The 15,312-nt window shown below is 42.6% G+C and overlaps 1 protein-coding gene across 1 annotated transcript in view; it reads right to left on the bottom strand.

Annotated features, from left to right (window-relative positions):
* Nucleotides 1–15,312, bottom strand: part of Metap2 (methionyl aminopeptidase 2) — a 29,342-nt gene that overhangs the window by 3,741 nt on the left and 10,289 nt on the right. Inside the window, exons 4-8 of the mRNA XM_028880246.2 lie at nt 15,116–15,218; nt 7,047–7,208; nt 6,264–6,445; nt 4,772–4,866; nt 1,389–1,485 (exon numbers count right to left, since the gene is read on the bottom strand). Coding sequence (XP_028736079.1) covers nt 1,389–1,485; nt 4,772–4,866; nt 6,264–6,445; nt 7,047–7,208; nt 15,116–15,218 — 639 coding nt within the window. The remainder of the gene's footprint in view (nt 1–1,388; nt 1,486–4,771; nt 4,867–6,263; nt 6,446–7,046; nt 7,209–15,115; nt 15,219–15,312) is intronic.

The raw sequence follows: 15,312 nt of genomic DNA, 5'->3' as shown, positions 1-15,312 counted from the left end.
GAGAGCCTGGAAGAGACCGGCTGAGGCCTTGCAGGCAGACAGGTTTGCCAGGCAGGCAGAACATGGAGGATGGAACAAAGCTGAGTATTCTGAAGACGAAATGAAGAAACTGGAAAACATGAGTGTGGTGGATGCTACAGGTTGTCCATGAAGGAACTCTGACCTGTCTTCGGCCCCACCCACCCAAGACAGGGTTTCTCTATGTAGACCAGGCTGGCCTTGAACTCAGAGACACTGCTGCCTCTGCCTCCCTAGGGCTGGGATTAAAGGTGTCGCCACCACCGCCTGGCCTTCCTTGTATGTCTTTAAATAACAACCCTTCCCTGATGATGCTGTACTCACATCACTCCTTTCAAGCTCTTTGTGAAAGGTAACAATATGACCAGGAATATTTTAATAATAGTTTTCAGTTTTGATAGAAATGTTCTGAAATAGATTTCATGTGAAAATACCCTTTAGGTCAGCTGTGATCCACAGGAGGACTCTGGGGTAGACCCAACAACAACCCACAGAGCAAAGGCAATGCCTTATTTTATAGCATTTAGATGAGAAGGGTCTCTACACTGGGCATTAGTTTAGTGAAGCCTTCACTCAGGCTAGGCAGGCCTGGCCGCTGGAAGCTAATCCTCTGTCCTTCCCTACCAGGGGGCTACTTAAGACTGGAACTCTGGTTGCCGTAGCCCTGGAGAGAGAGAAGCTGCAGCTGGCATAGCTAGTCGCCGTTGCAGTACCATGTCTACAACTAACAAGTAGATAGATAGCTTTATAATATTAGGGTTAATGGGAGAAGAAAGGGGCTCTTTACTCAAAGCTGTTCAATTTCAAGTTACAGTTTTTAAAGATTTGGTGATTATTGGAGTTTCATTATGTTACTTTCTCCATTTTATTATTTTTATTTAACTATAACATTTTTATTCTTGAGAATTTCAGAAATGCATATTTTTTTTCTCATTTACTCCCCAATCTTCTTAATTTCTGAGACCCTTCCCCCACAGTATCATGACTTTTAGAACAGCATTAGATAAAGGAGGATTGTGGGTAGGAGATGATCGGATGGACTGACAGTGAGGGAGGCAGAGCACCAGAAAGCACAGGTGACTGAGAACACAATTCTAGAGCAGCAGCTGAAAGACACCAGAAGGAATTAACTAACTAGCCTCCAAATTCTGAGTATGACTCAGAACAAGCAAGCAGGAGAATCACCAGTGAACAGACTCTGTTTCTCTCTTAACGTCCCCAAAAGCCCAGTTCAAATTTGGACGCCACAGATAACCTTCCCTGACACCTTCTTAGCTACGAATTAGCTTACAGAGTTTCCAGAGAGCTCCTGGAATACTGCTTCTGCACACTCAACAGATGACCCAAAGACCTACTGTAAAGGGCCATACCTTGATAAGTCTTCCCATCTATTTCTACTTCATAGGACTCCATAACTTCTTGAATGGCTTCACCAACATCACAGAGACGAACATCAATCCCAGCACACTAAAAATAATGGATATTTTATTTTTAAAATGCAAACTTTTACAATGGTTTTATATTTTCCAATAAAGGACAATCAGAAAAACTAATTTGTGTATTATAATTATATAAGACTTTGTGAAGAATGTTAAAATAACACAACAAGATTAGACCCACATTTTCTTTGCCTGTAAGATTAGCCCTGTGGTTTCTTTAGAGAAATGTAAGGAATATAAAGAGTTATTATAATGGGGTACTGGCAGCGGGGAAGATGTTGAGTAGTTAAGAGTAGTTGTTCCTATTGCAGAGGAACCCACGTGATACCTCAACTGTAACTCCATTTCCAGGGGAGCTGAAACCCTCTTCTGGCCTCTGAGGGCTCTGCACTTAAATGAGGCAGGCACTGCATTATTATATCTATCTATATCTATATGAGATATTTAAATAACTCATGCACATAAAATATTAAAAATGTTTATACTCGGGAATCTACCAGGACTCTCTGCTTAGACAAAACTGCACTAGTGCAGTCTGATCTACAGGAGGAATCTTAGAGTCTGTCATCTTAAAACCTTCAGGGTTTACCGTCGGTGGCAACGCCAGTTCAATCAGTCCTATCCTTTAGCACAGGAGCAGCACTCCAACCACAAGAGGGTAAGGAACTATAAGCTGAACATGCATGCGGTACATTCCAGTCATTCCAGTGTTCCACATAACTCTTTCTTGAGAAAGGAAGCCTGAGCCCAACCAAGTTAGAGGCAGCCAAGGCAACAGTGACTGACTGACTGACTGACTCTCTCTCTCTCACGCACGCAATTTATTCCTGGAATGCAAGGGCAGTTCAACAATTCATCAATATAAACACACATTATGAGGGAAAGGCACACATTTCAATTGAATTTACATTTAAAATATACTTTTCAATATAGAGACTCGACAACAAAGTAAGAATAGAAAAACTACCCAAAAATAACAAAAGCTTCAGGAGACACCTACAGAAAATATGGCTGCTGAAAGCATTTCCTCTAAGGTTAGAAACAAGGTAAAAGATGACTATCCTTTGATGATTTTGCTTAACATGACTCAATGTTCTGGCCAGAACAATTAAGAAAAAAAAACCACATCCCAATTAAAAAGGAAGAAAAGAAAACTCAAGATTACACAAGGGGCTGGAAAGAGGCCCAGCAGTTAAGAGTCTTCCACAGGACTCAGGTGTGGTTCCCAGCACCTACATGGTGGCTTACAACCATCTGTTACTCCAGCTCCAGGAGATCCAGCTTCTTCTGGCCTGAGGGCACTGCATGTACATGGCACATAGACATACATGCAGGCAAAATACCCGCACATCCACTCCTCAAAAAACCCCAAAACCTGATGTGAGACCTACAACTGTAAAACTCTCACAGCAAATAGTAAAAAGTTTCATGCTACTAGATCTGACAGTGACTATATATCAAAGGCACAGGCAACAAAAAAAACTGTATTTCATGGACAAGAACATTCTATGTAGCAAACATACATTATCTACAATAAAAAGGCAACTTTAGATAGAAAATAACTGGCTAATCATAATGCTGAATACAGGACTACGATCCATAATATACAGAGAACTTCTGAAACTCAGTAATAAAACAAAGGACTTGAGGTATACATGTAAACAAATGTGCATGCTTAACATATAGAATGTATGTGCTATAGAATATGTAACATGTAGAAATATGACATATAGAAGAGAGAACAAAAACTCTAAATCCTAGAGGATAAAAAAGGACTGAAACAATACAAATATGAACACAAGTTATGTCCTCTTGAAAAAGGACACAAAGGCAATTGTTTTTCTAGTTCTAACCAGATTTTTCATTTTTGGTGGCAGAAAGTGCACAAAAATATATTCAACAGCTTAAGTATAAACTCCAATGCAAAGCCCCATAGCATTCTTTCTGAATGGCCACTCTAATTGTACACAACTTTATTGAGTTGCGTAATCTTTGGGTCTGCTTAATTCAGTGATCTTTTTTTTTTTATTTGCAACTTTTAAAAAATAACATTAAAAACAGAAAAATCAAACCAAAGGCCTTGAATAGGTAATCTGCCAAACCCACAACAATCATCAGCACATGAGAAGATGTTCTGCACACTCATTAGGAAATGGCAAGTCTCACCCCACTAGGATGGCCTACTTAACAGAAGCACCCACATTAGAAAATGAGTGATGAAGATGTAGAGCACTTGTTGGAACCGATCCTTGTGCAGCTGGTAGAAATGAAAAGCAGTAGTCACTGTGAGAAACCAGGTCAGCATGCTATGGGTACACTTAATGGAATGCAAGGTGGTATAACTTTTATGTAATATGTACCTTAAGACACAAAGATGTGCTGGGTGCTAGTGGCACACACCTTTAATCCCAGAACTTGGGAGCAGAGGCAGGTGCATCTCTCTAAGTTTGAGGCTAGTGGTCTACAGAGCATGTTCCAGGACAGCCAGGGCTATACAGAGAAACCCTGTCTCAAAAAAACCAAAAAGGAGAGAGGGGGAGAGAGGGAGAGGGAGAGACAGACAGACAGACAGACAGACAGACAGACAGACATTGTGAGGGGAAGCCGAGTGCTTTAAAGCCTACCCCAGAGGAAAGGATGAATGTGTACAACAGAGGCTTTGGAGGACACTGAAAACACGGATACTGCATTGCACTGGCAGACACTGTCATTCTGTATTTGTCAAACCCACAGAAAGTCAAAATGAAGAGTGACTCCAATGCAGCAAACTGTGGACGTTAGAGGATTATGAAGTGTCAGCGCTGATGAAATGACTTTAGTGGATGACTCTGTTGGAGACACTGATGGTGCAAAGTAACGTGTGCCGACAGGGTTACATGGGAATTTACCTATCTTCTGCTCAATTTGGCTGTGAAAATAAAGCTGTTCTAAAAATAAATAAAAAAAAAATAAACAACCAATTTTAAAGGCAAAAATCGATCCAAATTGATTAGAAATCATAACTATTTCAGAGTTCCTAGTACAGGAGCTAAGGCCGTGAGTTCCATAAATCACCTAAACTACTACACAGACCTGGAAATAATCTAGGAGAGTACTCAAAAGTATGTTGTAGCCGGGCGGTGGTGGCGCACGCCTTTAATCCCAGCACTTGGGAGGCAGAGGCAGGCAGATCTCTGTGAGTTCGAGGCCAGCCTGGGCTACAGAGTGAGCTCCAGGAAAGATGCAAAGCTACACAGAGAAACCCTGTCTTGAAAAAACCAAAAAAAAAAAAAAAAAAAAAAGTACGTTGTTAAGTAGTGCGGTCGTCTACGTACCTTTATTCCAGTATTAGTAGCATCTTTTACAGCTTTTAATAATATATCATATTTGGGATTAAAAGTAACAGTGAAAGCACAATCAATTATTCTACCTGAAAGAGAAAAAAGACCACCTTTAGTTGACTTGGCTGTTAACAGACTTACCGCTTCATAGCAATTACTCTACTAACCTGGTGGTTCAAAGGAAGGTGGCATTTCAAGTCCCCAGGGATTGTTTAGAATCAAAAAGGCAAAAAGTAGCAACTACTCAATGACTTCAGAATAAAAATTGTAATTATAAGTTACTATACAGCGCTCAATTCAGTGGTCTCCCAGACAAAACAATGATCAGAAATAAAAACTCTGAGGATCGGGCGGTGGTGGCGCATGCCTTTAATCCCAGCACTTGGGAGGCAGAGGCAGGCGGATCTCTGAGTTCGAGGACAGCGTGGTCTACACAAAGCTACACAGAGAAACCCTGGGGGGGGGGGGAGAGAACACTGATGATATACGAACAGCAGTATGGACAGAGAAAAACCTATAGTCACAAAGCCCTAAACACACATCACTTATCCTTAGCAAAACCCTATACAATCTGAAGTAATAGTCAATCTAAACTCACCTGACTGTTAATACACAAAAGGAACGTTAGGTGTTAGGAGTTTATTAGAGAAATGTAGAAAAGCGAACATACACAGTGACCAAACAAAGCTCTACAAATACTATTTTGTGTCCTCTGAAATGAGGCCCCATCACACCATATAGCCTAGGATGTCCCCAAACTTCTGATCTACTTCCTAAGTGCTGGAATTATAGGCATGCACTACCATGCCCATTTTTCAAAAAGACAACATTTCACTGTGTAGCTTTGACTGTCCTGGAACTTGCTAGATCAGACAGCTCTTGACTTCACATGGGGTGGTAGGGGGTTGGGGGTGGGGTCCACCTGCCTCACCCTGAGATTAAAGGTGTGCACCACCAAACCTGGTTTGTTTTGTTTTGTTTTTTTAAATGGAGACAGGGTCTCAGTATGTGGGCCTGGCTATCCTAGAACTCTATGTAGATCAGACAGGCTTTGAGCTCACAGATATCACGGATATCCAGCCTCTGCCTCCTAAATGCTGATATTAAAGGCACTGTGCCACCATGCCTGGCTTTCAGTTTTTTTTTTCTCCCTAACTATGATATTGGGAACTGACTGTCAGACTATTGAGCTATATACCCAGCCCTGGCAAAATACTTTGTATTTGAATAAAACAATGACCTGAATGGGAAAAAAAAATGTACACTCATATATGAAAACAAAATAAATGTTAATTATCCAAACAGTTTTCAGTTTAAGTAGGATGCTCTTAACCTAAAACAAACATAAAATTCTGCCTCAATCCATCTTTGTAGAACGGAGAGGAACAAAATGCGGAGGGTCAGTATCAACAGCTCCATCTAACGGTCCAAAGCATCCGCTAGCCCAGAGGCAGGGCTGAGTGGAGACTGGATTCTCCAGACTCACCACTTATGTGTGTCCCGAAGTCTATCTTACAGATGTCATCGTACTGTAAGACTGTCGTGTCACCAGCGTTGGGAGTGTAATGTGCAGCACAGTTGTTGAGAGAACAGCCCGTGGGAAATGCCAGGCCTGCATTTAACCCATTCTCCTTTATCAGCTTTCGAGAACAGTCTTCCAACTTCTCACTAAAGGAAAAGGGATTTGTTTTCAGACTCACACTTCATAGCCTATCAATCCAAAAGTTTACTAAAAGGTTACTTTCTGAATATAGACAACAGCTCTCCAACGAGGTACAAGCAGCCCATTGTGAAGGACAAAGAAATCAACCCCATCACAAGCCTAAGAGGATGGTCTACTCCGAACTTCAGTTACCAGGAATGAAGTCCCACTTACACCACAGTTAAAGGCTGCACACCACACACACACACATACACATACACACACACACACACACACACACACACACACACACACACACCAAGTCCCACTTACACCAGTTAAAGGCTGCACACCACACACACACACACACACACACGCATGCGCGCGCGCGCACGCGCTTTAACTTTTAAGTATATGAGTGTCTGGCCTGCGTGTATGCAAGCACACCCAAGTGTACATAAAAGAACATGCCTAATGTGCAAATGTGTGCATGCTTTATAGCAATACAAGAACCCAGGAGACATTTACAGAATCTCTACCTGAGATAATTCACCATGCAGACCAGACTAGCCTCAAACTCAGAGAGATCTACCTGCCTCTGCCTCCCACCATGCCCAGTCTGCTTACCAGATCTCTATCATTGTCATCCCAGGCTTGATCCAGCTCATAACGTATTTCCTAACTTGCCGATGTGCTTCGGCAGCTTCTCGGAAATCGTTCCAAATCTCTTCACTAGCCTGGTCTAATGCTTTTTTTTCTTCACTTGTAGTTCTCCAAGCAGCTGTTCGCCTTTGGAATAGGGAGTATAGCGTGAGTCATTAAAAAAACACTTCCCAAGAATATAAAAGCTGAGGGAGATTAAAAATACACCAAGCAGTATAAGCGCTATCAGTTTCTATATATTTAACAAAAATTTTGAATTAAAAGCCACATGCTTGCAATCAATCCAATTTACATGAAAGCCCTCTAAAAGATTCTTACAGAGAAACAAAACCCTCAAGTTGAGATTTCATTCCTAGTCAGAGGGACTAATTTCCTACTTACAAAAAATTGCAGAAAACCGAAACATATGAAGATCCCAGAATCAAGCAGGTGTGTGTTTGTTGGTGGGTCATCCTTGCACTTGAGGACATACATACATACATACATACATACATACATACAGCCTTCAAAGGAGTACGACAACTAATATCAAACAGGATTTTCCTCATTGATATTTGGGGAACTGGTTCCAGAAGTCTCTCTAACCCCTACCATCCTGTGGAGAGCAAGATGGCTCAATCCCCTGGTATCAAATGGTGCTGTACTCAGGTATAACCCTGCTGCAAACCCTCTCCGAGCTCAGAGTAATGCTGTCTCAGGCAGAAGTTGTACTGCTTTAAGGTCTAACTGTCACAACAAAACGCTTGCACAAGCTAGGTGTGGGGCTGACACCTCCGTAGGCTGAGGCAGGTGGATTACCACAAACATGAGACCAGCCAGGGCCACACGATGAGTTCCAGGCTAGCCTAAGGCACTCAATAAGCCCATGTCAAACAAACTACACATACAAACCGCCAAAGTCTGAATCTACTAGGTAAGATGCATCTCTGGGTCTGGGGAGGGGTGCTCTGGGAACCCTCCGATCAATGGCTCTTCCTATTCTGAGGCCCGTGATCCCCTGACAACCTGCCTCCTGTTGCACACACACCACCTGGATTCTCCAGGCCCTCCCACACCACCCTTGCTCTATGGTTTGTAGGCATGCCCTGTACTTGGCAGAGCACTGGGCACAGGACACAGGACAGCCAGCCTGACAGATCTTACATCTAGTATCTAGCAATTTTTGTTGTTAGAGCTGTAATTTTGGTTTTTAAGAAACGTTCTCATGCAGTCCAGGGTGGCTTCAAACTCCTGGTCCTTATGCTCCACCTTCCAGTATGCAGCACGTTTTCAAGAACACTAACTATTTTAGAATGAATTAACTTTAGAAATTTGTTACAATTTTCACACATTCTTTTTGGTTGTTGAGACAGGGTCTCAAAACCATGTAGCTCTGGCTGCTCTGAAATATGCTATGTAGGCCAGCCTGGTCTACAGAGAGTCCCAAGATAGCCAGGGATACAAAAAGAAACTGTGCCTTAGAAACCCAAAGTAAGCCAATAAATAAATATTTAATTGCATGTATTTCTCTGAACCTCCTGTGTGCCTGGTGCCCGGAGGCCAAAAGAGGGCATCAGATCCTCTGAAACTGGAGTTACAGAGTTAGAAGCTGCTGTGTGGGTGCTGTGACTTAAACCTGGATCCCATGGAAGAGCAGCCAGTGAGTGCTCTTAACCATCTCTCATCTTCTAGTCTTCCACAGTTTTGACTGAACTCTTATCTGTCTCTAAATCAGTGATTCAGCAGACTACAGCCTGCAGATAAATCCACCTGGTGCCTGTTCTGTAAATAAAAGTGCACTGCATCAGAGCTACATATGCTTACATACAGTCTACAGTTCCATCTGTGTGTTGAGTGTGTGCATGTGTGAAGCTGGAGGTCAACACGAGGCGTCTTCCTCTGTGGCTTTCTGAGACAGTCTCTCACTAAACCTGGAGGGGTCCACACTCAGGTCCTCACGCTTGTGTGGATCTGATTCCAGACCTTGCACAGACTTGGAAAGAGCTCTTACTGAGCAGCATGGCCAAGCCTATCATAGTACAACAGTAACGCTCAAGGCCTAATGCTGGATGACCCTTTACATTACACAACTGTCCTAAACTATAGGCTTCTACGTCAATCCCCCAATGCTCTGACTCTCTGTAACAGTGCCAAGAGTTCATCACTTCCTATCACTGCTGCTACTGCTGGAAACCAACGTCGAGCACCCCAAACTTCCTACAAAGGCCCAAAAGAAACAGCCTACTTGACAGAGGAATATTTCACACTTGAGCACAACAGAACTTGTTTGTTTTTCTGTTTGGAAATGTATGCTACCTATCCACTAGTATGACCAAATAAACAAAATAGTACATTAATTTAAAGGCAGGTTTTGAGCAGGGCGGAAGTACTTTAAAAACCTTACAGGAAAGGACTATAGAGTATATAACTTCACCTTTGATAATTCCTCAAATTCCAATGCTCTTGTCTCTACCTCCCCAAAACAGGTGTGTGCCACCATGCCGTTTTTATCGGGGGTGGGGTGTGTGTGTGTGTGTGTGTGTGTGTGTAAACCCAGGAACTTATGAATTCGAGGGAGGTGTGCCCTACCATGCCCAATTTTACTCACGTCGGGGGTCAAACCCAGGGACTTATGAATTCGAGGCAGGCACTCTACCACCTGAGTTACAACCACTCAAGCTCAAAACACGAAAGGCAGGAAAACGAAAAATAAACCAGGAGTGGTGGCGCACGCCTTTAATCCCAGCACTTAGAAGGCAGAGGCAGGAAGATCTCTGTGAGTTTGAGACCAGCTTGATATAAACAGTGAGTTCCAGGACAGCCAGAAACTAACTATATAGTAAAACCCCATGCCTCAAATAATACCAAATAAAATAAAAGACCAAATGTGCCTAAATACTAATTTAAAGCAGTCATAGTATTTTATTGTTATTGTTGTTTGAAACTCGATATGGAGACCAGGCTGGCCTCAACTTACAACTATCTGCCTCTGCCTCCCTAGTGGTGGTATTAAAGATGTGTGTATGACCTCTGGCATTATTTGAGTTCAGTACAAGGGAACTTAAAAGCTAATTTCATTTGCATTTTTCCCCCAGTTTTTCGAGACAGGGTTTCTCCGTGTAGCTTTGCGCCTTTCCTGGAGCTCGTTCTGTAGCCCAGGCTGGCCTCAAACTCACAGAGATCAGTCTGCCTCTGCCTCCCGAGTGCTGGGATTAAAGGCGTGCGCCACCACCACCTGGCATCATTTGCATTTTAAAGCACTGTACCATATATACACCTCTGTGTGTGTGTCTTTAAGCTCAAAGTAATTAAAATATAAAGGCAAGTAAAAAAATCCCTTTCTCTGAAAATTGGTCAAGAATATTTTAAATCTTCAACTAGGAATATACCATAACTGATTCCTGCTTGGTAAAAGAATACTCATCTTCTGAAAAAATGTAATAAATGTATTGTAGAGGAATGACCTAATTAGAAGTTACGATTTTGTAGTTTCCAATGAACTATCTAATAGAAAAAAATCACTAGATATTAAAACAGTCAAGTGAAATGTGGTTGAGGTAAAAGGATATGCCAATGGTTCCAAAGGATCACAGATCCCCTGTGAACTACAACAAAAGGTTTAGAAAGAAAGAAGAAAAAGAAAGAGAGAGAGAGAGAAAGAGAAAGAAAGAAAGAAAGAAAGAAAGAAAGAAAGAAAGAAAGAAAGAAAGAAAGAAAGAAAAAGAAAGAAAGAAAGAGAAAGAAGAACTCTGCCTGGCATTATGATGCACATCTAATCATAGTACTGAGCAGATAGATTCTCAGGGAGTCAAGGTCAGCTGGTCTGTGTGAATTCCGGGTCAGTCCAGAGCTATACAGGTGACCCTGTCTCAACAACAAACAAGAGAAAGGGAGGGAGGGAGGGAGGAGGGAGGGAGGGAGGGGCGGGCTAAGCTGAAGAGATGGCTCAGTGGGTAAAGGGCTTACTATGGAAGCATCAGGCCCCGAGTTTGGCTCCCCAGCACTCACATTAAAGCCAAGTGTGGGGGTACGCACCTGTTCCCTCAAGTGGGGTAGAGTAATGAAAACAGGAAGTCCAAGGGGCCGGCTGACAAGCTCCAGTCAGTGAGAAAGAGACCTGGGCTCCTAAGGCAGAGAGTCAGAGGGGAAGACAGCAGGTGTTGACCTATGTCTCCACTCCTGCACACCTGCTTACATTTGCACATGCACACACGCACAACTAATGGGGGGGGTGTTGAGTGTCATCACATTAAGTGCTCACACTCAGCAGACTAACAGGTCAGCCTGATAATACTCCTACTATAATAGAGTATGATGTGGCCTAAAAGATTATGATATAGCCCTGTCAGAAATGTTTACTCCAAAATATAACCTAAACTTATCTACACCTATTTACAGTTTACAGACAAATGTTTCCTACCACCAGGAAAACAGGGAGATTTAAGAATATGAGACTTTTCTACAAGTCTGATTTGTTAAAGGAGTAAAATGGAGAAGAACAGAAAGGGTAAGGATTCTAAACATACAGTGTGCATGTGTAATGTGGGGAGTCACTGAGTCTCCCTAGTGGTGAGCTTTCAGAGACTCCATTTATGAGATGCCGTGCAAAATCATTAAGTCAAATACCTAGCAGTTATCTTTAAATAGTCCAGTGGAAGGCGCGTGCGTGTGCGTGCGCGTGTGTGTGCGTGCGCGTGTGTGTGTGTGTGCGTGCGTGTGTGTGCGCGTGTGTGTGCGCGGCGTGCGTGCGTGCGTGTAAAGCATAAAGGAAAAAACTGTTACCCTACTCAGTACTGGTTAAGTGAGACTTTATCATAACTCCTCAGAGCCCACTCGTTTAGACTGTCATGCAGTATAGTTCCCAGTTATTTCTCTTCTGTTGACTACAACAGGTGCCTTTACCGGCTCGCCATCTTACGGGCACCACCCTAGGTATTTATAACGCACATTCCTATCAAGAGGCTTTTGAAGAAGAAACACTGAATGCCTGGAGAGGCTTTTACTTGTTGGCAGAATCAAGAACATTGCTTTCTTCATTTTGTCAATATTTCCTACGCAATATAAACTGCCTGTAAAAATAACAGCTGTCTCTCAAAATTGCTCGTGAAATTTAGAAAGAGGAATATAACAAACTTCAGAAATCAGAATCATAGAAAATCTTATGTAAGTTTTAACTCCAGTTCCATGCTGGCAAAATGCTCATACATGTAAAAAATAAATAAATCTTTAAAAAGGACTTGTTCCGGGGGTGGGGGTGGCGGTGCGGCGGCGGCGTACGCCTTTAATCCCAGCAGTCAGAGGCAGGCAGATCTCTGTGAGTTCGAGGCCAGCCTGGGCTACAGAGTGAGTTCCAGGACAGACTCCAAAGCTACACAGAGAAACCCTGTCTCAAAAAACAAAAAACAAAAAAACAAACAAAAAGACTTGTATATAGGTCAGTGGTAGATGTATGAAGTTAGTCTGAACACAGCCTGGCAGGACAAGAGTTCACACCTCTAATCCAAGCATTCAGGATGCAGGGGCAGGAGGGGCAGGAGTTACAAAGTGAGTTACTATCTTAAAAATAGGTCCAGCAGGATGGCTCAGTGGGTAAAGGTGCTTGCCACCACACCTTAGGAATGCCCCAAGTTCAATCACCAATACCTACACAGTGGAAGGAGAGAGTCAATTCCCAGAATCTATTCACTGACCCCCACACTCAAGCCCTGGTACCTGCCTTTAATCCCAGCACTAGGGAGGCAGAGACAAGTGGATCTCTGAGTTCAAGGCCAGCCTGGTCTACAGAGTGAGATCCCGGACAGGCACCAAAACTACACGGAGAAACAGTCTTACAAAACCAAAAAATTAAAAAAGCCAACAACTAAAAGATGTTCAAAAATCACTAAGAGTATAAATGTTATAAACTAAAATATTGTTTAATTCTAGAATTGCACTCTTAAAAAATAGGAGACAAAGTAAAAAATGTTCATGAATTAGAAAAATGAGAAAAAAAATAACACTTATACCACAGAATACCAAAGCCATTCAAAAGAATAACAGAGCTATTCTTCTAACTTGGAGAGACTTCCAAGAGGCAGTACTGAATGAGCAAAGGTGAAAAAGAATGCTTCTGATGCCATCTTTATAAACGACCAAAATCTCCCCTATCTATATACACACAAAAGCACACACACATGAGCATAGAAAAATATGGAAGGCTACCTGCTAGGTGGTTACATTGGGTCTGGAAAGAAGAGGGACAAGCAAAACAAAAAATAATTAAAAGATTATACTTGAACACAAATGTAATCACATCATACATACTAGAGTTCATGTAATTAATGTGAATTCCATGTATTTATGACCTGTTAAGGTAGGGGTGGTGACAGATGAATTCAAAAGAAAGGCATCTCTGTGATTCCGACACCATTCCTGTCCGGGAACAGGGAATCAAACAGTGCCACAGCAGAAGCCTCCGTAGCCAGCGCTCCCGGGACTGCAGTCAGCAAGGCCTGCTCTCCCTCAGGGCACACACCAGAGAATCCTGGACGGAGGACTCCTCACCTAGTGCTGAGGCTGCCCCTGCTGCTGTTTAGGCACTTGCGTCCACACGTCCATCAGAGCAGTCCTCGGCAGGGTCCACTTTGTGGAAGAGGAGTGAAGGCACAGGCCTAAGTCACCTGCCTGGGTCGCAAGGCCAATCCAAGTGTTCCAGTGAGACTCAAATGCCACAGCCATGTAAAGAATTCCCCTACGAGCTTCTGCGGACCACATGGCACACCCTCACAGAACACTTCACATCTCAACTGAGCTTGCTCCCAAGCCTGCTTGCTGAGTCATCTATGTTAAAGTAGTCATGTAACTTACTATGTCCCATACATAAAATGAACTGTTTCCATCAACTGCTCTGAAAAGTCTCAATTAAAGACAAGTCATTAAAAAAAGTTTCTGCTGGGGCTACAGAGAGGACTCAGCGGATAAGAGCACTTGCTGCTCTTGCAGAGGACTTAGGTTCAGTCCCCAGCACCCACACGGAGGCCCACATCCATCTCTAATTCAGGTTTCAGGGGACCCAAAGCCCTCTTCTGACTTTCCAGGCACCACCATGTATGTGGTACATACACATACAAGCAAGCAAAACACTCATACACAGAAAATAAAATAAATATATCTTTGAAAAAGTTGTTTTCTTTTTTGTCAAATTAAGTACAGATAACTGTTGTGAACAAGCAGGATGGCAAAGCAGGAAAAGAACTCATCATGGGGGCCTAACAACTTAAGTTCTATCTCTCGAACCATACAAATATGACAGGAGACAGACAGACAGACAGACAGACAGACAGACAGACAGACACACACACACACACACACACACAGTTTTTCTTTTTTAATTTAAAAAGGAAAAAGCGTGGGAGCTAGAAAGATAGTTCAGTGGGTAAAATGCTAAGTCAAGTTTGAGGACCTGGGTTCAGATCGATCCCAACACCCACGAAAACAACCCCTGTGCAATGGTATGTGCCTCTAAATCCAGCGCTGCAGGCAGCCAACAGGCAACCCTAGAAGATCACTGGTCCCCACAATAGCCAAAACAGCAAGTTCTAGGTTCAGTGAGACACACAGACACACACCACACACACCCGACCCTGACAAGAACTGTAAATGTTTTCAGGGAAAATGTTGCACACAGTACACACCAACTCTCAGCTCATCTCATTTTGCTAATCTTCCCAGAAATCCAGAATGAATTAATAGGTAAAGCATCATGAACAGTTTATGGAGGAGAAAACTGCAATCTAATACGGATCCATGCAGAAAGATGAAGAGGGGAAAAACAAGTCACTTACCGTATCTGTAAAAACTTAGATTTTTAACACCCACCCGAACATGTTTTCCTGATTAACCAACCTGCTACTGGTCCTAATTATTTTGGATAAGGAAGCTTCTACTGTATTTTCTTTGCAGTAAGTCACAAACTTTTGATGAAATTGTGGAGTAAATTTCCGAGAAAAGCTAAATTGGCTTTACTGCTGAGCTACAGGAGTCAGAGGCAAAGGGAAGGTAGTTAGGATTCTTACCCATCTTGGGTGGGTGGGTATTCACACTCTTGTCCTTTGGGAAATACACCATTAGGATACAGGTCACATATTGGAACTGAGGGAGGGTCTGTCTGAACTTTTGCTGTGAGATACAAATATTCAGTTATACTATCTATAAAAACAGTGTAGCAGAAACATATTTGAAACCGTACAATACGCAAGTTATTACTAAAACC

The sequence above is a fragment of the Peromyscus leucopus genome, chromosome 18, assembly GCF_004664715.2.
Source record: "Peromyscus leucopus breed LL Stock chromosome 18, UCI_PerLeu_2.1, whole genome shotgun sequence".
Lineage (NCBI taxonomy): Eukaryota > Metazoa > Chordata > Mammalia > Rodentia > Cricetidae > Peromyscus > Peromyscus leucopus.
The sequence above is the reverse complement of the archived record's forward strand: the minus strand, read 5'-3'. Positions and strand labels throughout refer to the sequence as shown.